Below are 24,461 nucleotides of genomic sequence, written 5' to 3' on the forward strand. Positions count from 1 at the left end.
CTTTCCACTAGCCACCCCAACCAAATTGTCATGGGGGTGGTGTAGTCCTTGCCACAGTGTTCGCATCTTGGGCTCTCCCCCTGGTTCTTGTTATCCTTCAGGTAAAGAAATACTGTGAGGGGAATTTTAGCATCTCTTTCCCCCTCACCCAATGTGACAGGTGGGAGAGGGTCCAGGTGGGGGTTGGGGGGGTTTTGTGGGGCAGAGGAATGTGAATTGTACACAAATGAAACCTGACCCAGTCCACTGCAGGCGAGCCTACATCTCATTTAACCGTGGTAGATACAGGGCACCCAAGTAACCCACGGGTCTGTGATTATAATATTTAAATGAGACTCCAGTCCTCAAATTTTGGGAGCCAGTTGAATTTAACGGCTGCATACCAGGTTTCCCAGGGCTTGAGAAATCTGGCAATTGAAGGGAGGCAGAAATTTGCCAGATCCAGCAAACATGTGTTTTTCCAGCACTGCTTGTGAGCTAGAAGGAGGAAGAATGTTTCCCCAGCCTCTCAAGCAAAACTTCTGCTGTGACCTCTCCCTTTCTGCTATCGCCTGCACCGTTGTGATTTCTTCTTCCCCCCCATTCCTCTAGTTGCTGCCTTGGTCCAGACTTCCCACATCTAACCCCGATCTTCTCTGATTACTGGGAAACCTTCCGCGGCTTCATCCTTCTACTACAGACTTTCCTGCCCTGCTTTCACTCTGGCCGTCTAAAGGTGGGAAATGGAGTTAAAAAATGCTAAAAACAGAAATACTAAAAGACGCTTCTGGTATTTCCAGTCACAGACAACTGCCCCAGCTCCCTCTATGTCTCCCTGTAAATTTTGGGACAAGCTTCTGTTCTAAACCTGCTCTTCATAATCTTGAATCTCTACCCTCTTGACCTCCCTTTTTTTTTATTTCCAAAATATACTTTATTCATAAAAATCTGTAAAAATTACATTGCCAAACAGTTTCCAAACAGCACCAAAAAATACAAACATTGCAAGGGAGATCAGTTTCCTTCAATACTGTCATGAGTTTCTTCCCAACCCTTCTGTTTCACAATTGTCATGTCAGTTACAGTTTTACATTTACAGCAATTGAGAATATTAACGATACAGTTCGAGGGGTTTCCCATTGATCCAGCCCCTCAGTCCAGCTTGGTGGGGGAACCTTACACTGTGGTCTTTCCCCATTGAGCCTTTGCTGCGGCTGCCCCAAGCTTTAGTGCGTCCCTCAGCACGTAGTCCTGGACCTTGGAATGTGCCAGTCTGCAACATTCGGTGGTGGACAACTCTTTGCGCTGGAAGACCTCTTGACCTCCCTTGTATATCTAAAAGTAATGCTGGGTTTACCTTCGCTATTCTGTTAAGTATCTTTAGGTCATTGCAGTGACTCTTCAGCGATCAGCCTTACAGTCAGCTAGACTGCTTAAACAAACTAGGTGTGTCTGATTGCCGAACACTGAAGGAATTAGCTGTTGATTCCAAGTATTGTACATTCATATGAAAATTATTTTCTGCAAATTGTATATACTTGCAAATTGTCTTGCGATTGATATGCAGGAGTAGGGTGACTCACTGTGTTTCCAAATCTTACCTTAATTGTTCTTCTTTTTCAAGCTTGTTTGTGTATTTCTGCAACTCCCCATTCAGAAAGTCCATAATATCACTAAGCCAAAAGAAATTCTTAATACCGTGAGCTTTAATAAACCTTCACTGAAATTAGCAGAAAAAAATTGCTTCCTGTAATATCACTTCCAGCAATATACCAAAATGATTACTGATTCAAGAGCCACATAAAGTTTTGACTCTTCACAAACATATTGGCATGCTAATGGAATCAATAGGGGAATTTCAACTTTGGGTGGTTGGCCAGTGGAACACATGGGACTGTTGTCTGGGAGCTGTTGCGAGAGGTCATGTCTCATCAACACAGATGTGAGAGCTACCTGACAGGCATGCAGAAGCAGCACAGTTGGTCCCGGTGACAAATCTCGTCAGCTTTTAGCATTCAGGTACGTCACCTGGGCTGCCTGTATTTAGAAAATGTACTAGATGGGGGGGAATCCCAGGGCAGGCAACAGCCCAAACTTTTTTTGTGGGACCCAGAAGAGCAGTAACCAATTTAAAAAAGATAAGTTTATTTTTTTTTTTAAATTGTGGTGATAGGAGGAGTTTTGAACAAGTCTAAAGCCTGCTGCAGCCAATTCCTGTCTCACTCTGCCACCACCATCAAACCCATCTGGTTCACTAATGTCCTTAAGGGAAGGAAATCTGCCATCCTTACCTGGTCTGGCCTACATGTGACTCCTGACCCACAGCAATGTGGTTGACTCTTAACTGCCCTCTGAAATGGCCGATCACGCTACTCAGTTGTTAAGGGCAATTAGGGGTGGGCAACAAATGCTGGCCTTGCCAGCAAGACCCCTATCCCATGAAAGAATAAAAAGAAATTCTCCCTCCCCCAAACCCCCACAACAGCCTCCACTTGCCACAGAAGCTGGCCAATCTAGTGAGCTGCAGCAGAGCACCTTTTTTACACTTACAATTCAACAATAATATTCAAATTATGCCCGTACCTGAATATGGTTTGGGCCTCATGACTGTGATGGCAGGTGCAGCTGGCACAACACAGACTTTACGGCTGTTTTGGGTCAAAGTTGAAAATCCCCTAAAGTCTTTTGTGACTTTTATTAGGATCGGTTTAGTATTCTGCCCAATGTGAAAACCTGATTGGACAGATTCAAACACGGAGTTGTAAAAAAGATTTGGCTCAAATATGAAAGGTGACAATACATTCAAGGACTTTGTAATTAATTCTTTACATTTACTGTTACATTATGAAGTGTCAACAATGCAGATTAATTAAAAAAAAATTTTTTTAGGTCTGTATGTGCATCAAATCTATTTTCATTAAGTCGTATAGACATTTAGGATAGTTTATAATTGCAACATTTTCATGCAGGGAATACTTTCTTTCAATTTACACTAAAGCCAAGCTACTTTCTACTTAAAAGCAAAATACTGCGGATGCTGGAAATCTGAAACAAAAACAAGAAATGCTGGATTCACTCAGCAGGTCTGGCAGCATCTGTGGAAAGAGAAGCAGAGTTAACGTTTCGGGTCAGTGACCGAAGAAGGGTCACTGACCCGAAACGTTAACTCTGCTTTTCTTTCCACAGATGCTGCCAGACCTGCTGAGTGAATCCAGCATTTCTTGTTTTTGCTACTTTCTACTTACATCTGTTAGTAAAAGCAAATTATTACAACCTGAAAATTACAAAAAGAGTTGCAACATGGAAAGTGGATGTGTGGTGAAGGTCATAAGGAGCCTGTACCTGCCCATTATTATAGTCTTCTACAGTAAACTTTTCATCTTGTATGATACAATCCAGAAATAACCTCCATAGAGGGTCTCATCACATGATTCGTCTTCAAAAACGTAAGGTGCAAATCTCTTACTTAAGAGTGTTGCACCTTTGTCTTGTTATATTCTTCATAATCTTTGCTTTTCTCCCCTGTGTTAATAGTTTAGAGCTTCCAACTGTCCTAAATTATCTGGGTTGCAATTTCAATGCAGAAAAAACTACTGGCCCTACTTGCCTAATTTTTGGGTCTATTGATTCTGCTCAAGATCTGTTGCAATCTAGTTAGGAGGAGTGAATGTGTATGAGATATCATGTGCCTTCTGATGCTCTGTTTGGCACTCTTAGTGACTGAATGAACATTCATATAACATCAGATATAATACTGCCTGTTGTTCTATGGACATACATCATTTATTATATAAATGTTTCCCTGGTTGAAACAACCAGAGAAAGTTATTTCCACACAGAATTGACATGAAGATGGACACTACTCATTTTGTACTAGTGTATAAATGGCCTAAAGCTTTTATGTGGTGCAGGTCATAACAGAATCAGTGACAAACTTGCAAGTGTGCCATTTTTTTTTCAATTTAAACTATTTTGGGATTATTTTCAGATGTAAATAGTCTAATTTCAGAAATTTAAGGTTACTGCCAAGTAATGCTAGTTTACAACAACCATTCAATCTGTAACTTTGCTGTTGCACAGTTCAAGAGGCACAGGTCTTCCTCTTATGTAATAAAAACAAGAAATGCTGGAATCACTCAGCAGGTCTGGCAGCATCTGTGGAAAGAGAAGCAGAGTTAACGTTTCGGGTCAGTGACCCTTCTTTGGAACCCTTCCAAAGAAGAGTCATTGACCCGAAACGTTAACTCTGCTTCTCTTTCCACAGATGCTGCCAGACCTGCTGAGTGATTCCAGCATTTCTTGTTTTTATTTCAGATTTCCAGCATCCGCAGTATTTTGCTTTTATCTTCCTCTTATGCTTTGCTCAAGAGACCATTATCCATTTGTAAGCCTTGACAGTGAGTTGAGGGAATCACAATTGCAATTCTAACCTCATTCAATGTTGACATTTGCATTTTAGATCATGGGTCATTGGGTAGCAACAAGGAGCAAGAACCCATTTTCCTCTTGCTCATCTAAGGGTCACAAAGGTTAATTGTAGCATCTCTCTGGTCACCTTAGGAAATGGGTGTATTTCAAAAGTGAACATTAAGAAAATGTCATTTTTTTACACAGTGTAGTCTTGGTGAATTTGCAGGTCCACAAATTTAAACAGAAATTCAATATATATCAATTATGCCTATTTGTAAGTAAATGGAGTAAATGCAGAATAATTCAATAACATTTTACCCAATGATTATTTAGTACATGTTAAATTATCTTACTTGTGCTTTTCTGTAACAGCAATTATATTTTCTTCATGTTCTTGGATTTGCTTTCTTAGCTCTGTCATGCGTTCTCCAGTCTCAGCAAGCAAACCTTTTACAGTATCTAACCTGAAATATTAAATAAACAGATTTATAACAAACTATAACTTAGTATACAGTATTGCTGAACTTTGCGTTGAAACCTGTGACCTGACAATTCTAATTCAATATTTGGCTTTCTCTCACACAAGATTTTCAGGAAATACAATATGGAGCAGCTAGATGGTAACATTTACAAAAATCACCCTGGGAGAGATGAAAGAGAATTTATGGAAATTATGGAAGGGCGGCACAGTGGCGCAGTGGTTAGCACCGCAGCCTCACAGCTCCAGGGACCCGGGTTCGATTCCAGGTACTGCCTGTGTGGAGTTTGCAAGTTCTCCCTGTGTCTGCGTGGGTTTTCTCCGGGTGCTCCGGTTTCCTCCCACAAGCCAAAAGACTTGCAGGTTGATAGGTAAATTGGCCATTATAAATTGTCACTAGTATAGGTAGGTGGTAGGGAAATATAGGGACAGGTGGGGATGTTTGGTAGGAATATGGGGTTAGTGTAGGATTAGTATAAATGGGTGGTTGATGTTCGGCACAGACTCGGTGGTTGATGTTCGGCACAGACTCGGTGGGCCAAAGGGCCTGTTTCAGTGCTGTATCTCTAATCTATTGAAAAGGCAGTCAAAATATCACAAGGAAACAGAGGCAGCTAAACATCATTCTAAAACTAAAATTTTCAGTAACATCTTGCCATTTAAATTGTACACTGTGTTACGACCAGGTAAGAAAGGTGTCTCGGGGTCTTTTGCTGTCTTCATTTGGTCTTATTGTAACAGAGTTTAATTTTAAACACACTATGTTTTGAGCTCCCCCTTTAGTGAATCCTTGTTCACAGCTTTCCAATTATAAGGCAAAGAAATGAGCACACCAGGTTTTCTTTAGGTTTAAAGAAGAAAAGTGAAATTTATTAAACCTTAAACTTAAATACAGTTAAAGCCTATGGATATATGACATACCCATGCTAGCATGCACATGTAAATTGGGACAAAATAGAGCAGACGAAAAATAAAATGGAGAGATTTGAGGCAGTCTCTAAAAGGGGGTTTCTTGTTACTGTGTTTCCAGCTCGCCACAGAGTCCTTGATTGTAGACAGCTCTTACTATTTTTTGGAGCCCAATATTCTTCTTAAACCTTGTTCACTGTCGGAGACTTTTCTCTCTTGCGGTTCATATGTCTTCAATGGTTTCCGAAGCTGGTGAGAGCGAGTTGAGAGCAGACAGGAGAGAGGCGTTCTCAGTCCAGGAGCTAACAGCCTTCTGAGTTCAAATTCCCTGTTGGAAGTTCAAATTCAAAAAACTCCAACAGTCAGTCATGTGACTAAACTGGCCTGACCACATCTGTTTGCGCATTCAGCCAGTTTAGTAGTTAACCTGGAATGCTTCAACATCTGATAATCAAAAGTCCACTGTGGATTAAATTGGAGCAGAGAATAGCTCCTTTGTCTTTTGAAGTACTTGCCTGCTGATATGCTGATGTCTCTCTCCAGCCAAAGTCTCCAATTATTTTTTAAAGCAAGTTCATTCTTCACCATCAGCAGTTTAAAATAAACGTTCATGTGGCAAAATTAATTTTCCTCATTCTTGGCAGGTGGGGGGCTTGCCTGACAACTGGAGAACGCTGTAATCAGTTGTTGGATCACTGCACGGCGCTAGAGATTAAATTCTCACCAGAGGGATCGCTTGACCTCTCAGGGAGACTTACTTCGTGATTAGCGGTGAGCACCCTTGCTTTGGTGTTGACTGCAAGATCTGGCCTGGTATGTCTTTAGAGTGGTATTTGAATCCACTCTTTCTCACACGTAAGTGAAAGTGTTGCTATTGATCCAAAGCTGACTCGTCTGAAGGAAAAAACCCTGGATAACATTCAAGAAACAACTGGATACCGCAATGGGGACCCTTGGGCCAAATTTTATTAGAGAGACGCTGGACCCACCATTTGCATCTGAAACATGCACTCACCTGCGCACAAACCTGCAGGATCCATTTACGGTGATTGCAGTCCAGCTGTACATTGAGAGAGTGGAAGCCCTTCCTGTTGATGAAGGCCACTGGCTGATGTGTAGGTGCCTTGATGGCTATATGCGCATAGTTGATAACACCCTGCACCGAGGAGAACTCAGCGATGACCCCAAACCCGATTGCCCTCTCAGCTTGTGACTTGGGACCCGTGCAAAAGTGCACATAGTTTCCAGTCCTCCTGAATAGGGCATTGGTGAATTCTTTGATCCCACACACCTGGAATGATCTGATGGTGTAGAAGTTTAGCATCAGGGGGATGACCTTCAGGCCCACTGGCATCGAATTTCGACCAAGTCTCCTGGGACTCAGCTCGTCCTGCCTCATGGCACATAGGTCTGTAACAGCCTCCCTGGAGAGGCAGAGTCTTCATCGGCACTGCAGCTCGGACATCAGCGGTTGTTGAGCCTCGACCTGTAGATCCTCTCTGGAGGGTACCTTCTTCTGTGTGGGGCAGCCCCCTCCCTCTCTTCTGCGCCCTTCTCCTGCATCTGGAGGCTGCTGTTGACCCTCATGTGGCCTCACAGGTGCCACTGCAGGTGCCTGGCGCTCCCTCCCGCTCTGCTGCACCTCATCTTCAACAGGTAGCCGCTCCCTGGAAGATCGTACTTCCCTGCCAGTGGCCACCTCTTGTTGCTCCCACATGTGAGCCTTGCCCAGGTTGCTCTCCCACAACTCAAGCAACCTTTCCGTAATTCCTGACACAATGCACACAGCCCTCTGTTCATTATCCTGCCAGGCCCTCGATGGATGCCTCTCAAGCAGGCAGCCATGCTCTGCGGCCTCCCAGTCGCCTCTTTGAAGGAGGTGAGCCTCTGAAGCCATCATTTATAAAATTCAATCTGCTCCATAAAATCACATTCAATTGACTATGACGCTGTCGCACCTACACCCTCCACGTTTGCTACCATGGACAAAATCGGGATGGAACGTCATGACTTCCTGTCTGACATGTCCTGTCACAATTTTATGATCCCTATGTCCCCCAACACCTCCGTTCCCGTCCACTTTGTTCCCTTAAAATTCAGCCCTTAGCTTCTTTCTTGATGGATGAATGTGGTTGAAGCAAGTAGCCTTTCTCATCCGCAATTATCTCTGAACCTAGGTTTGGTTGTGTTACATTGAGATACGCTGAGTGAACCAGCTATGGTTGTGCTATTAGAATTCTGATGATTATGATGATTGCATTCATAATTTCATTGTCACTTATGCAGAATTAAAATAAAGCAGCTAGCAGTATATTAAATTTTATATTAATAAAATATTAAACTATCTATGTTCATATGCCACGTTCAATTCTTGGCATATCTGTGGTGAGCTGAGAATTCAATAATAATAATTCACATTAATTATCGAGCTGTGGTTGCATTTTTATACTAATCTGGCTGATGTAGGATAACATTTGAGCCAAATTATGCATTACTTTCAAAATCCTCATCCTCTATGGTATTTCCCATGCATTCTTTCATTCTTTCCTTGTTGAAACTCTAACCCTTCTGTTGTCAAGCAGCTGTTGTATTGAGAAACTTCAGCTTAGCAACTTCACTCTGCTCCGTCTTCTTTGAATTCTCTGCCCTCCATCAACTTCAATAATCATGTAAATACACCCACTCATATTCATGGTAAAACCCTTGAATTTGCCACAACCAGAGTTATAGGAGAGGCAATTTTAAACCCTAAGATCAGCTGGGTTTGGGTGAGGTGGGAAGTAAAAATGCTAAAAGCTTCAAATAGGAATCCAAACTGCTATAATTTTATTAAATGGTGGAGCAGGTACGAAGGGGCTGAATGGCCTGCTCCTGATCCGAATTTGTTGTTTTAATAGAGTGGGGATTAGGGCTAGGCAGCAATCCACTGTCAGCAGGTAGGTCAATCATTGAAATATTTTAAGGAGACTGTGTGCCTTAATTTTAACAAGGCTTCTATTTTTAACTCATGTTGGTGGGTTTCCCAGCTTCGGGATCTAGCCCTTCTCACTTCCTTTTACCTGCTGGGTTTCTGCTTGTGAGCCAGGAGGAGCAGGAGTGTTTCGTCCAGGCCCAACAAAGTAATCCCGTAACCTGCACCATCCAACTCCCCAACTCCACCATCTCTCCATGATCTACCGTCATCTGCGCCCTGTCACCTTTCCTGATCTCCCCCCGTGATCTGCCAGCTTTCACCTCCCATGATCACCAACTCCACTCCCAGTGATGCTCTTCCCACTCTCCCCACTGCAATTTGCCCCCCCACCATCACTGAAAAAATTTCTTCTCAGCTCCATCTTAAACTGTGTCCCCCTAGTTCTAGTCTCACTGAGAAGAGGAAACATCCTCCCAGTATTCACTCCATCAAGTCCCCTCAGGATCTTACATATTTCAATAAGATCACCTCTCATTCTTCTAAACTCCAATGGGTATACACCAAACCTGTTCAATCTTTCTTCATAAGATAAACCCTTCTTCCTCGCAATTAGTCGAGTGAACCTGCTTCTAATGCAATTATATCCTTTTCAAATAAGGAGACCAAAACTATACACAGTGCTCCAAATGTGGTCTCATCAAGGTCCTGAAAAGCTGCATTAAAACTTCCCTTCTTTTAAACGCGATTCCCTTTCTGTTATGGCACAACCGCTCGCTCAAAACAAAGCCCCCAATCAAAATATATGATTCTGATTGGGGTGGAAGCAATGCACTGTCAATTCAGTCCCGTCACTCCACAGATCACATAACATATCTTTAAGCTTTTCCAAATCAAAGAAAGCCACAGCCGAATTGAACAATCTATTAACCCCCGAATGAGGCGACCCCAAACCAGGTATCTTTACTTATCAACAAATTAACTGTTTATTAGAGAAAACTAAAATCTTAAACACTACCAAGATAAAAAAAATCACAAATATTAATAATAATAAAGCCCTTGTAGATTTATGCTCCCTGGCGAACAGTGCTCTGAGTCAAAGTCCACTCGCAATCTTCCAGGGTCCGATGAAGTAAGGAAATCCAGTCCAACATCCGAAGCTTCAAATCCCTCTTCCTTCCAGCGATGACCACAGCAGATCAACAACTCACAACCACTTTCAAAAGAATCAATCTGGCTTAACTTTTAGAATTTTGAGGGTTAAAAATAATCAGTTTAAATTCACTTCCTTCAGTTTAAATTGACTGAGAGATCTCTTCAGTTCATGCTGGCCCAGCTGTGTCTGTGTCTGTCTCTCAACTGTCTCTGCAAGAAACAGTTTTTCAACTAGTTTCAAAGTTAAACAGCAACACTGTATATCCTGTTCTATGACTCTGAATGGTTGTATCCAAGGCAACCAAGATGTACTTTCCTGAGTAACTTCTGATCTTGTTGTCTTAAAGACACACCGCATACTTCCCAAAAAAACAACAATAGGGTCATGACACTTGCAATAAATGACAACAATCCACTTGTCTTTCTAATCACTTACTGCACCTGCATGCTAACTTTATGTGATTCCTGTACCAGGACACCCAGATTCCTCTGTACCACCAAGTTCAGCAATCTCTCTCCATTTAAATAGTAAACAGCTTTTTTTTCTTCTTGCCAAATTGGTCAAGTTCACATTTTCCCACAGTATACTCCATCTGCCAAATTTTTTCCCACTCACTTAACCTATCTCTATCCCTTTGTAGACACTTTACATCCTGCCAGTCAGAAAAAAAAACCTTTATCCCTGTTTTCTACCTCCCAGAAGGGAAGATGCAGAAAGACCGAGAAGGCTGAGAGTGAGGAAAGGGGGAGAAAAAATGGTAGTGAGGCATGGGGAGGGAGAGAAGGATTGGGGTGGAAGGAACAGGATAGCTTGAATGTTTTAGATTGGGAACCTGATACTTTTCTTTACCAGGATATTGTTGATTATGTCAGAGGAGCCAGCAATTTGTGTACACATGAGAATGTAAGAAAGAGGAGCAAGAGTAGGCCATATGGCTCTTTGAGCCTGCTCTGCCATTTAATAAGATCATGGCTGATTCTCATCTCTTTCCCACCTAATCCCCATATCCCTTGATTCTCCTAGAGACTAAAAACCTATCGATCTCACCATTCAGTATACTAAATAACTGAGCAGCCACAGCCCTCTGGAGTAGAGAATTCCTAAGATTCACAACCCTCTAAGTAAAGGAATTTTTTCTCATCAGAATACAAAATGCTCATTCCCTTATTCTGAGAGGGCTGGATTTTATTTGGAAGCCACAGGTCCCAACTTGGGACCGGAAGTGGTTGCAGCTTCCATCAGGGCCATGAGGTGAATGAGGCAGTGGGACAGTCCAATACAGTGGTCAATGGTGGGGGCAGAGTCCGAGATGCTGGCATCAGCTGACGGCAGCAAGTGCTGGCGCCATATTAAAAGGGCAGCCAGACCTGCATTCAATGTTTCATTTCCAGGTATAAGGATTTATTCAGGGGAGAAAAGCTACAGAACAATGGCAGAAGGAAGACCCTGGGTGGCCCCACACTTTAGTGATGCCTCCCTCTAGGTTCTCTTACAGGCCGCCAGAGAAAGGCGGGAGATACACTTCCCGAGGGACGGGAGGAAGAGAGCTGAGTACCTAACCAAGAAAACCTGGCTGCAGATAGTGGAGGAGGTCAGTAGATGTGGGCTCACACCAAGGACCTGGATTCAATGCTGCAAGCAACTCAATGACCTCATCCGGGCAGCGAAATTGAGTGCCTCTTAAAACTTTCAGCTCTTGGGCCTTGCACTTGTCAGAGCAGGAAGGTGCATTGGGTAGAGAGGGAGTGCCAACACTAATGTGGGCACAGGGACAGGGCATACAGACAAGCTGCCTGAGGCATAGCTAAATGGCGCTGAAAGATAGCCTTTTGTCGTTGGAGACCCTCAACATGTCCCTGGAAAGGGGCCGCATGCAGGAAGCATTACTAACAATTGGACTACCACCAGCATATGTCTTGGGCTTGTCACCACTGGGAGACCAATGACATTTATCCTTGTGTCTGCAAGAGAAGTTAGCACAAATCGCACAGAGCGGGCCAAAACCGGCAGTGGATTGCCAATTCACATGTCCTGAGCCCAATAGAGGAGAAAACCCTGGAGCTGGTATGGCCGCAGGACGGACTGTGTGTTGCAGGCGGAGAAATGGGGAACCGTCCCAAGACAGTGAGTAAAGTGAATAAAGTCACCATGGGGAACAAGTGTGCACCAGCAGTGATGGAGCCATACTGCTCATGAAGCATCTGGTGCCTACAATGTGAGAGTGTTTGCTATGTTGGGAGGGGAGGCCCTTGAACCAATGTCTATGTTCTCTCATGCAGGTCACATAGTACATCCATAAAAAGCCATCGAGACGACAGGAGAGCCTGCCACCTCTGAGGGGGAGGACAGAGCCTCAGAGGGTGCATCATTACCTCATACCCCTACACCCTCCACCAGTGCAGATACTCTCACGTCGGTGGGTATGGGCTTGTGGTTAGATTCGGGCCACTCAACCTGGTGATCACAGCACACATGCACCTGCGCAGCTGACGAAGGTTATGACAGCTCAGGCCACTAATTGTCAGAGGACTGTGGGAGACCAGGCCCATGAAGAACCCCAGGCTCATGCCATGCCGCTGGTGTCACCAGCATCATGGGAAATACTGCAGCTACAGCAATAAGTCAGGCAACATCTGGCAGAGATGCCAGAGGTAATGCATGCCCAAGCACAAACGATGGAGGAGTTCATCCAGCTCATGAGTGCTGCACTGTCTTTGACTGGTGCATGAGTGGCATCCTCCATTGAGAGATCAGCAGCTCTCCTGGAGAGTTGTATCCAGCAGAGCACTCAGTGTCTGCAGGAGATTCATGCAGACCAGCAGACCCTAATCTTGACCATGAACTCAAGGTAGCAGTGACGTGGCGAGAGGGGGATGGGGAACTGGAAGCACTGCCAGATCTTCTACCCTCTCAGAACAGTAGGGTAGGCAGAAGTCTGCCTTGCAAGGAAGAAGGAGAGGCTATCCACTGCAGCTGGGGGTTCCACTCAGGGTACTCCTGGTGCAGGCAGCAGTTCCTGTGCCCCTCTTCCAGTGATACCAGATCCTCCTTCATCCCTGAAGACAGAAGGTGGTACTGCTTCTGCCTAGGAGGCCCTCAACATGCTCGGGCCCTCCAGGCTGAAGGCATCCAGAGGATGACCGCCAAGTTCATTCCCAGCCAAGGAGCAGCATGGGGGGGATTCACGAGTGAATATGTAATGCAAATAGAAAGGATCGCGTTTGCTGTCAGGGATAATAAAGATTATTTTTTGTCCTACAAGATCTCATTCCTCTTTTTGTGGCCTTTGGCACTTCATTTCAACCCTGCCTCTGTCAAGGGACTTGAGGTGAGGAATCATGTGAGGAGTCATCTCTGTAGCCTTGCCGACTGAACGCTGCGCACCTAGGTGCGGAGAGAATGTCTCCTGAAGGAAGGAAGGTGATAACAGGGCTGCATAAAAGTCTTTATTGCTCAACCTGCAACTGACAGTGAGGATCAAAGGAAATGTGAATGTATAAGGGCATCGCGAGTCTCCCTTACATATATCCCATGGCGTCATTCCTGTTGTCCCTGGGATCCTTCATCTGGTGATGCTTGGCCAGCTTTCTCCTCCTCATCATCCAAAGAGGCAGCACCCTTCCCTCTATCCTCATTGTTCAATGCCTTCCCATTCTGTAGCGATAGGTTGTGCAGTGCACAGCAGACCACCACGATATGCGAGATCCTCACTGAGACATACTGAAGGGCTTCACCAGGTCAATCTAGGTGCCCAAATCTTATCTAGAGGAGACCAATGGCCTGCTCGATGGTTGCTCATGTTGTCCTGTGGCAGGTGTTGTATCTCTCCTCTGTATCCTCCGTTCCTATCAGGCGTCAGTAGCCATGTCCTCAGTGGGTAGCCCTTGTCGCCAAGGATCCATCCCTGAAAGTGCGCTGGAGGCTGGAAAAGCTCTGGCACCTGGGACAGCCTCAATATGTAGGCATTGTGGCAACTTCCCGGGAAGCGTGCATAGACATGCAGTTCGTTTACAGTGGTGACAGACAAGTTGTACATGGAGGGAGTGGAAGCCCTTCCTGTTAATGAAGGCCACTGGCTGGTGTGAAGAAGCCTTGACGGCCAGATGCATGCAGTCGATGACACTCAGCACTTGGGGGAATCCAGCATATGCCCCGAACCTGATAAACCTCTCAATTAAGCGCACATAGTTGCCAGCCCTCCCGAAAAGGGCAATTATGGGCCGTTGACTGCGAGATCCCACACATGGCCCCAGTGGATCCAAGAAAAGACCCAGAGACATAGAAGTGCAGTGCCACTGTGACCTTCAGCACCAGTGGCATTGGATTTCCACCAAGTACCCTGGGGCACAGCTCATCCTGCATAAAAGCACATCGGTCAGTAATGGCCTCCCTGGAGAGGCCAGTCTTCATTGGCACTGCCTCTTGGACATTAGGTAGTTGAGCCTTGACCAGGAGACCTTCTCTGGTGGGTAGCTTCTTCTGCTGATGCTCTCCCATGGCCTCACAGGTCTTTGTGGTGCCGGTCACGCTGTTGCATCTCCTCTTCAATGGGGTCCCTGAAGGCTGGATGAATGAGGCCCATGATATGTGGCCTCCCTCTGAGTTCACGACCTTCACTACCAATGACCACCCCCCCCAACCTTCCTCTCACTTGTTACCTCCAACAAGGTGGCACTTGCCCTTTGCCCCCCTGGTATGGCATTCCCACAGACACCTTTGGCCACACTCCTCAGACGATGCCCGATGCTCTCCCATCTCCACCCTTCCTGGCAATTGATGTTGCCTCTCCCGATAGCCTCCCTTTGCAGCCAGCAATAAGCTCCTGCTTCCATGTCACCTCCCTCAACCAGGCAAGGCTCTGAAGCCCCATGATTCCTGAGTGTCGTTAATAAAATTTAAAGCTAAGAATAAAATCGCTGTCAATAGGCCTCTTAACTACCTTAACTGCCTGCCCGCCACGTCGATGTCTGCCCTCAATGTTTGCCACCATCGATAAAATGGGATGTCATGACATCTGACTTCCGGTCCGACATCTCATGTCCTGATTTAATGCACCCCACACCTCCATTCCCGTCCCCAAAGTCCACATAAAGTTCTGCCCACATGTGCCCCGTGTTCTGGATTCTCCAGCCAGGGGATATAGCCTCTCAGCATCTACCCAATCAAGCCCTCTCAGAATTTTAAATGCTCCAATGAGATCATATCTCATTCTTCTTAGCTCCAGAGAATATAGACTCAGTCTACTCAATCTCTCCTAATAGGACAACCCTCTCACCCAGGAATCAATCGAGCAACCTTTCGTTGTATCCAACCTAAGACAAGCATATCGTTCCTTACGTATGGAGGCTAAAACTGTACATCGGGGTCTGTTTTTTGTGTAAGTGGTACGGCCATTTTCTGTAGGGCTTCTTCTGTTTTTTGTGTATGGGAAGTCTGGCTTTTTGGGTGTGGCGGAGATTTATATTTTGTGTGCAATGCTAAGGGAAATCTACCAGTTCGTATAGAGAGAGTATACCGATTTTGACTCATCTGTATTGAAAGAAAGCAATCATTTCTGTAGCACTTTTCATGACCACTGGACGTCCCAAAGTGCTTTACAGCCAATGAGGTACTTTTGATATGTAGTCACTGTTGTAATGTAGGAAATGCGGCAGCAAATTTGTGCACAGCAAACTCCCACAAACAGCATAGTGTTTGATAATGACCAGATAATCTGGTTTTGTGATGTTGATTGAGGCATAACTCCCCTGCTCTACTTCAAAATGGGGCTATGGGATCTTTTACATTCACCCATGTAGGCAGATGGGGGCTTGGTTTAATGTCTCATTCGAAAGACAGCACCACACCTTCTGTAATGCACTGAAGTGTCAGCATTGATTTTTGTGCTCAAGCCTTGGAGTGGGGACTTGAAAACAGAACCTTATGACACAGAGATGAGAGTGCTACCAACCGACCATGGCTGACGCTATTGGCACTCGCTATTTCTTATAGCAACTACGTTTTAGTAAAATCTAAGATTGTGACATGGATTATAAAGCTAGATAAACTCACCGTTTTGTTAGACGACGCAAATTTTGTCTTATTTCGGTTTCATATTCCCTTGATTTCTTCAATGCATCATGGCGAGATTCATTTTTTTCTACAAGTTTCTGATTTAACTCTTGAGCATCGTTTGTCTCCTTCTCTGTCTGTAGAGAACAGTAGACTGTTAGGACAGATAACAAAGGAGCATCACCAGGTTAAAGAGAAAGAGACAGTGACAAATTATACATAGTTTTAAAATAAGTATTTTTTATTTAAATATCCTGATCCTGTATTCTGAAATTACCGTACTCTTCATTATCATGGTTAAATGTCCTCCTAAAAAAATGAATTGCACTGTCAAAAAGATGCATTTTTTTTCTTCAATATTAACCAGCACAGTGGAGCAGTGGTTAGCACCGCAGCCTCACAGCTCCAGCGACCCGGGTCCAATTCTGGGTACTGCCTGTGCGGAGTTTGCAAGTTCTCCCTTTGACCGCGTGGGTTTTCGCCGGGTGCTCTCGTTTTCTCCCACAGCCAAAGACTTGCAGGTTGATAGGTAAATTGGCCATTATAAATTGCCCCTTGTATAAGTAGGTGGTAGGGGAATTGAGGGAAGGTGGGGATGTGGGAGGAATATGGGATTAATGTAGGATTAGTATAAATGGGTGGTTGATGGTTGACACAGACTTGGTGGGCCAAAGGGCCTGTTTCAGTGCTGTATCTCTAAATAAATTTAAAAAAACCCAAAATACTTGCTCAAGCTTCAAATAAATAGTAAAAAAGTGGAGTGGATTTTATCTTTTGCAAAAATGCTAAATTCTGCTGCCATCCCTGTTTTCCTCTAGTTGCAGGGCATCATTGATTATGAATGTCCTTTAGGGAAGGAAATCTGCTGTCCTTACCTGGTCTGGCCTATATGTGACTCCAGACCCTCAGCAACGTGGTTGATTCTTAAATGCCCTCTGAACTGGCCTAGCAAGCCACACTGTGGCTCTTACTGCTACCAAGTCAATAAAACAGAATGAAACTGGACGGACCACCCGGCATTGACCTAAGCACCGGAAATGACAATAGCGAACCCAGCCCTTTCGACTCTGCAAAGTCCTCCTTACTAAACCTGGGGACTTGTGCCAAAGTTGGGAGAGCTGTCCCACAGACTAGTCAAGCAACAGCCTGACATAGTCATACTCACGGAATCATACAGTACAGACAATGTCCCAGAACTGCCATCATCATCCCCGGGTATGTCCTGTCCCACCGGCAGGACAGACCCAGCAGAGGTGGCGGCTCAGTGTATACAGTAGGGAGGTAGTTGCCCTGGGAGTCCTCAACATTGACTCTGGACCCCATGAAATCTCATGGAATCAGGTCAAACATGGGCAAGGAAACCTCCTGCTGGTTACCACCTACCACCCTCCCTCAGCTGATGAATCAGTACTCCTCCACCTTGATCACCACTTGGAGGAAGCCCTGAGGGCGGCAAGGGCGCAGAATGTACTCTGGCTGGGGGACTTTAATGTCCATCACCAAGAGTGGCTTGGTAGCACCACTACTGACTGAGCTGGCCGAGTCCTAAAGGGCATAGCTGCTAAAGTGGGTCCTGCAACAGGTGGTGAGGCAACCTTCAAGAGGGAAAAACATACTTGACCTAGTCTTCACCAATCTGCCTGCCGCAGCTGCATCTGTCCATGACAGTAGTGTCAGTACCCTGCTTCAATGAAGAGTGGCGCAGTTGTTAGCACCGCAACCTCACAGCTCCAGCAACCTGGGTTCGATTCTGGGTACTGCCTGTGCGGAGTTTGCAAGTTCTCCCTGTGATTGCGTGGGTTTCCGCCGGGTGCTCCAGTTACCTCCCACAGCCAAAAACTTGCAGGTTGATAGGTAAATTGGCCATTGTAAATTGCCCCTAGTGTAGGTAGGTGGTAGGAGAATGGTGGGGACGTGGTAGGGAATATGGGATTAATGTAGGATTAGTATAAATGGGTGGTTGTTGGTCAGCATGGACTTGGTGGGCCGAAGGGCTTGTTTCAGTGCTATTTTTCTCTCGATGACAGTACTGGTAGGAGTGAGCACCGCATAGTCCTTGTGGAGACAAATTGCTGCCTTCAAATTGAGGACACCCTGAATCATGTTGTGTGACACTACCGCTGTGCTAAATGGGATAGATTTCGAACAGATGTAGCAATGCAAAACTGGGCATCCATGAGGCGCTGTGGGCCATCAGCAGTGGCAGAATTGCACTCAACCACAATCTGTAACCTCATGGCCTGGCATATTCCCCACTCTACAGTTACCATCAAGCCAGGGGACCAACCATGGTTCAATGAAGAGGGCATGCCAGGAGCAGCACCAGGCATACCTCAAAATGAGGTGTCAACCTGGTGAAGCTAAAGCACAGGACCACTTGTGTGCCAAATTGTGTAAGCAGCATGTGATAGACAGAGCTAAGCGATCCCATAACCAACAGATCAGATCTAAGCTCTGCAGTCCTGCCACATCCAGCCGTGAATGGTGGTGGACAATTAAATAACTAAGTGGAGGAGGTGGCTCCACAAATATCCTCATCCTCAATAATGGGGGAGCCCAGCAAGTCAGTGCAAAAGATAAGGCTGAAGCATTTGCAACAATCCTCAGCCAGAAGTGCCGAGTTGATGATCCATCTCGGCCTCCTCCTGAAGTCCCCAGTATCACAGATGCCAGACTTCAGCCAATTTGATTCACTCTGTGTGATACCAAGAAACGACTAAAGGCACTGGACACTGCAAAGGCTATGAGCCCTGACAATTTTCTGGCAATAGTACTGAAGACCTGTGCTCCAGAACTTGCTGCGCCCCGAGCAAGGCTGTTCCAGTACAGCTACAACACTGGATCTACCTGGCATTGTGGAAAATTGCCCAGGTATGGCCTGGACACAAAAAGCAGGACAAGTCCAACCCGGCCAATTACCGCCCCATCAGTCTATTCTCAATCATCAGTAAAGTGATGGAAAGTGTCATCGTCAGTGCCATCAAGCAGCACTTGCTTAGCAATAACCTGCTCAGTCTGGGTTCCACGAGGGCCGCCAGCTCCTAAACTCATTACAGCCTTGGTTCAAACATGGACAAAAGAGCTGAACTCGTGAGTAAGAGTGACTGCCTTTGACATCAAGGTAGCATTTGACTGAGTATGGCATTAAGGAGCCCTTGCAAAACTGGAGTCGCTGGTTGGAGTCAAACCTAGCGCAAAGGAAGATGGTTGTGGTTGTTGGAGGTCAATCATCTCAGCTCCAAAACATCACTGCAGGAGTTCCTCAGGTTAGTGTCTTAGGCCCAACCATTTTCAGCTGCTTCATCAATGACCTTCCTTCAATCATAAGGTCAGAAGTGGGCATGTTCACTGATGATTGCACAATGTTCAGCACATTCACGACTCCTCTGTTACTGAAGCAGTCCTTGTAGAAATGCAGCAAGACCTGGACAATATGCAGGCTTGGACTGATAAGTGGCAAGTAACATTCACGCCACACAAGTGCCAGGCAATGACCATCTCCAACAAGAGAGAATCTAACCATCTCCCTTTGACATTCAATGGCATTACGATCGCCGATTCCCCCACTATCAACATCCTAGGGGTTACCATTGACCAGAAACTGAACTGGAGTAGCCATATACAAGAGCAGGTCAGAGGCTAGGAATCCTGCAGCGAGTAACTCACCTCCTGACTCCCCAAAGCCTGTCCACCATTTGCTAGGCACAAGTCAGGAGTGTGATGGAATACTCTCCACTGGCCTGGATGGGTGCAGCTCCAACAACACTCAAGAAGCTTGAAACCATCCAGGACTAAGCAGCCTGCTTGATTGGCACCCCATTCAAAAACATTCACTCCCTCCACCACTGACGCACAGTGGCAGCAGTTTGTACCATCTACAAGATGCACTGCAGCAACGCACCAAGGCTCCTTAGACAGGACCTTCCAAACCCGTGAACTCCACCAACTAGAAGGACAAGGGCAGCAAATGCATGGGAACACCACCATCTGCAAGTTTCCCTCCAAGTCATACACTATCCTGACTTGGAACTATATCACTGTTCCTTCACTGTCACTGGGTCAAAATCTGGGAACTCCCTTCCTAACAGCACTGTGGGTGTACCTACCTCACATGGACTGCAGCGGTTCAAGAAGGCAGCTCACCACCACCTTCTCAAGGGCAATTAGGGATGGGCAATAAATTCTGGCCTAGCCAGCGACATCCCATGAATGAATGAAAAAAAAAATCCCTGTGCCCATCAAAGCACTCTGTGATTAGCCATTCAGATTTATCAACCGGAAGGCTTCTACTCTCAATGCTTAACAGGTCTGCAAACACAGCAAGAGCTTTCTCCATGTGTGCACTTGGTTTCTGGGCAGCTGCAATGATTGCTTCAACCTCCTGCAGTCCAGACTGCTGCAACTCTTCACTCCAACCCCCAAAGTACGTGGATGGATTCTATGGAACCAGGATATTCCTTGAAGAGATGGTTACTCACCTTTCTATGAGAGCCCCAGACAGAGGCGATACAACCAAGACCATTTGCTCACCAGGACCACAATACAGCAGACCATTGGGCTTCTGAAGCTGTGGTTCCAGTGCCTGGACAGTCAGGCGGTGGCCTGAAATACACTCTTGCAAGGTTCTTCCTCACTGTGGCACTTGTCCATAACATAGCTCGCAAGAGAGATGTGGACCTTGTGGACGGCTCATCAGAAGAAGAGGTGGAGGAGGAAGAGGAGGCTGAGGGGAAGTTTGTGGAACACCGAGTGCTCCAGCTGCACAGTAAAGCCTGGCTACCTGACCCGAACCCAACTAGACCCGACTACATGTGTCAGGTTTGGGTCGGGCCGGGTCAGGTCTATATTCCGAGTCCAGCATTCAGGCTTGGGTCAGGTCGGGTCTATATTCCGAGTCCAGCATTCAGGTTTGGGTCAGGTCGGGTCTATATTCCGAGTCCAGCATTCAGGTTTGGGTTGGGTCAGGCTGACAGTGCTGCCTCCAGAAACTCAAGGGATCAAGCTCACCCATGATTCCCCACAACTCCATCTGCAGGAATAGCCTGCTGCTGGAACAGATGAACAGGATTACCAAGGTAGAGTACAATAACATGTTTGATATCATTAAATTTATTGCGATATTCGGGTCAGGTTGGGTCAGGTCAGGTGCGAAAAAAATTAAAGGACTCAGGCCCGGGTCAGGATCGGATTGGCTGTGGTCGGGTTGGGCCCGGATCAGGTTTCAACTTTATACCCGAGCAGGCCTTCAGTGCACAGGGAGGTGGCCGGGCACGATGTGGGCCTCGAAGATCTTGTCAGGACGCCATGAATGACAGGGATCTTCTGATTCAGGCACATTTCAACTGAGCCCCTCTAACCCAGGATTAACAGCATGCTATGGAACTCACTCTAAGGTGCCTGTGCTAACACCTCCATTGAGGATGCAGCCTGGAACATGTAAATTCTTTCCACCAATGAAGGATGAACATCTGCTCGGAGGTTTTCCCGTCCTGTTGAGGAACCGTTGATCTCCTTCACCACCTCATGCCTCTTGTTCTGCCATCAATAAAAGGAGCCTCACACGTGTGGCTTAAAGTGTCATTATTTACATGATGCTCAGAATGAAAAACAATGTACAGTTACAGGAAGAAGACAATTGAGTGGCCCACTCAGTGCTCCACGCGACACGGTGGCCTCCACATGGCCACTCCTACGTGGTGCTTCCCTTGTGTCCTTGGAGGAGGTGAAGGCAATCTTTTCACTTGTCTCAGCTTGCAGCTGAGATGCATGTGGCAATCGCCCTTGTCATGGCGGTGTCTATGGGGGCATCTCCAGATGCTGCTGCTCCTGAAACATTACACCATCACTTGGCCTGCTACACAGATGCTCCCTCTGTCAGAGGGGCCAAGGAGGTCGATGATGATGGTGGCACCCTCATCCTCCTCAGTGACATCCTCAATCCTTGGCTGGTGCACAAGATGATTGGGGGGATGGGGGGCACCATTTGGGACACAACTAGCATCTGCTCCAAACATCTCTGTGCCAACAACTCCACTGACCAGTCCAGACTACTTTGCATGGTATGCATCCTGTGTACATCAATGCACAGTTCCTGCATGCACTCCAAGTGCTGCTGCATAAGGCTCTCCATGAGGTTGAACACTCTCTCAATGGAGGAGCTCATGCACTCAAAGCCCTGTGCCATGGTGGCACACATGAACTGGATGGACTCCTCCATGACTACTCACTGTCTCAGGGAACATTGATATGTGGGAACAGATCACATCTGCTGCTGCTGGTCTAGGTGGAGCCTCTTTTCCAGTGACTCCTCAGGCCCTGCATCTGTGCCTAGCTGAGCAGGGCTCTGTTTGTCCTGCATCCTTCAAGGGGAACTGCCCATAGCTGCCTCTGCCTCTGGAACCTCCTCTTGCACACCAGTGCCGTGCTCCTCACCCAGTGCCACCCTAACTAAATGCACACAAGGACACACTGAGGTGAGTGTTGTGAAGGCCGTGCTTGTAAGGTGTGATGGTGCTTCTTCTGAGCTTTGCTGGTCCTCTTGGTCAGGTGATGGAGAGGGAGAACGTCTCCTTGGGTTGATGTCTACCCTTGTGGGAGCCGTAAGAGAACCTGAGAGCTAACATTGGAGAGCAGAACCAATGCACCTCAGTGTTTAGCATGCTGTCGGGCAGGGTGGAATATAATGCACCCAATTCATGAGCGCCTGGCCCTCTCTAACCACCATCTCAACCAAGAGTGCCTGTCACGCCATGGCTGACTTCCTTGTGGTCTGTGATCTGGCTATTTCCATTGCTTCCTCCTACATGGGTGCGATGGTATGAATGTAGGGGACACCTCCACCCGTTTGGGCCCTCTCTTGGGCATTATGTGCCTGTTTCTGGAGCAAGGACAACAAAGAGCGAGATAAGGCACTGCACCTCTATGGGCAATGGCAGCTGCTCCAATTCATTAGAAGGTACATGCATCAGTGGTTACAGGTCCTCAGCAGCACTATGGCTATGAACCATTTTGAGGGGTTGTCATTAAGTGGGCTCTGTACACACCCCTCCGATATTCAGGAGCAGTATGCACCCTTAGGCACCTCAGGTTGTGTGTCTGCTGGAGGGTGAATACCCAGAGACCTGTCCTGGGGGTTGCACTCACCTTTCAGAGCACATCAGATCATTACATCTCTTCTGACACAGCATCCAAGTTCTTCTGACCACAATTCTGCTGCTGACTGTGGCAGCAATATCCAGCTATGTCTGCTTGGTCTGGGAGGCTGGGCTCTTGCTGCTACCCTACAGGAAGAGAATCTCCCTGCTTTCCTTCATGGCCTCCAGGTCTGCATCTGAAAATCGAGGGGCTGCCCTGCCCTGCGTTCCAAGCCTCTGGCTCTGCTGAGATATTGTGCAAATCAAGTGTTCTGAGATTTCGCACTTTGCAGTATTAGTACTCAGATGGCAGCCACATTAATGGTTGCTGTGGTCAGTTTAAATCAGCCTTGGGTAATCCTGTTTCCGTTCCCGCCCTCGCAGCCATTAATTAGCCGCCAAACCCCTCTCCACGTCAATTAAGGAGTCGCCCCTGTGAAACTCAGGGCCCATTTCTGTTTCCATCCTGGAAGCGGTCCCAACTCCTGTTTCCTGCTCCTGCTGCAAAACTCTAGCTACATATCGCTATCCAGTGACCTTTGCTAGAAGTTCATATGTGCTCCTGGTCAAATGGCCCATCAACACTCCTAGGGCTAACATATAAGCAATGGACATTTGAGAAAAGTATTGAGGGCAGTCAGCAGCTATTGAACTGTACCGCAAAAAAAAAAAACAGCTTCAGGAGAGAAAGGCAGAAATTTGGTGAGAAAAATGAATAATTAATAAGTAAATTAATCTTGTTGAGATTTGAACAGAACAAGCAGAGCCTTTGTTTTGATGATGAGTTAAACTCAAAATTCTCTTTCATTTTCTAATGCTTATCAAGTTCGAAAGCTATAAATGTTTTTTTTTAACCATCATAAATACTATTTTATAGTTTGGTGGTCATCGCAATCTGTAAAAGACGCCATTAAAGCACAAACAAAAAGTTGCTGGAGATCTTGCCTCAAATGGAATTAGAGTTCCAGCAGATACTAAGCTCATTGAATAAAAATGCATTCACTATGCAGTGTCTCAGTTTGGGTGCAGTACGCTAGTGCTCTAACGTGCAGTGCAAGACATGGTTTTTTCACTGATCTATTAAATGATCAGTCTAGAAATTGCTCTTGCTTGGGCAGCCGCAGCAAAGGCTCAATGGGGAAAGACCACAGTGTAAGGTCCCCCCACCAAGCTGAACTGAGGGGCTGGATCCATGGGAAACCCCTCGAACTGTATCGGAGAAATTTTGTGTGCTGTAAATGTAAAAATGTATTTGGCATGACAATGAAATGGAAGGGTTGTGAGGCAACTCATGATTGTATAGAAGGAAACTGATCACCTTTGCACTGTTTGTATTTTTTGACTTGATGCTGTTTTAAACTGTTTGGGAATGTAATTTTTACAGATTTTTATGAATAAAGTATATTTTGGAAATAAAAAAAAAGTCTAGAAATT

At 46.0% G+C, this 24,461-nt stretch overlaps 1 protein-coding gene across 1 annotated transcript in view; it reads right to left on the reverse strand.

The window, feature by feature from the left end:
* ccdc175 (coiled-coil domain containing 175) overlaps positions 1–24,461 on the reverse strand; it is a 131,088-nt gene that overhangs the window by 51,938 nt on the left and 54,689 nt on the right. The window contains exons 9-11 of the mRNA XM_068038154.1: positions 15,895–16,031; positions 4,743–4,853; positions 1,581–1,652 (exon numbers count right to left, since the gene is read on the reverse strand). Coding sequence (XP_067894255.1) covers positions 1,581–1,652; positions 4,743–4,853; positions 15,895–16,031 — 320 coding nt within the window. The remainder of the gene's footprint in view (positions 1–1,580; positions 1,653–4,742; positions 4,854–15,894; positions 16,032–24,461) is intronic.

This window comes from Heterodontus francisci, chromosome 9, assembly GCF_036365525.1.
Source record: "Heterodontus francisci isolate sHetFra1 chromosome 9, sHetFra1.hap1, whole genome shotgun sequence".
NCBI classification, from domain to species: Eukaryota; Metazoa; Chordata; class Chondrichthyes; order Heterodontiformes; family Heterodontidae; genus Heterodontus; species Heterodontus francisci.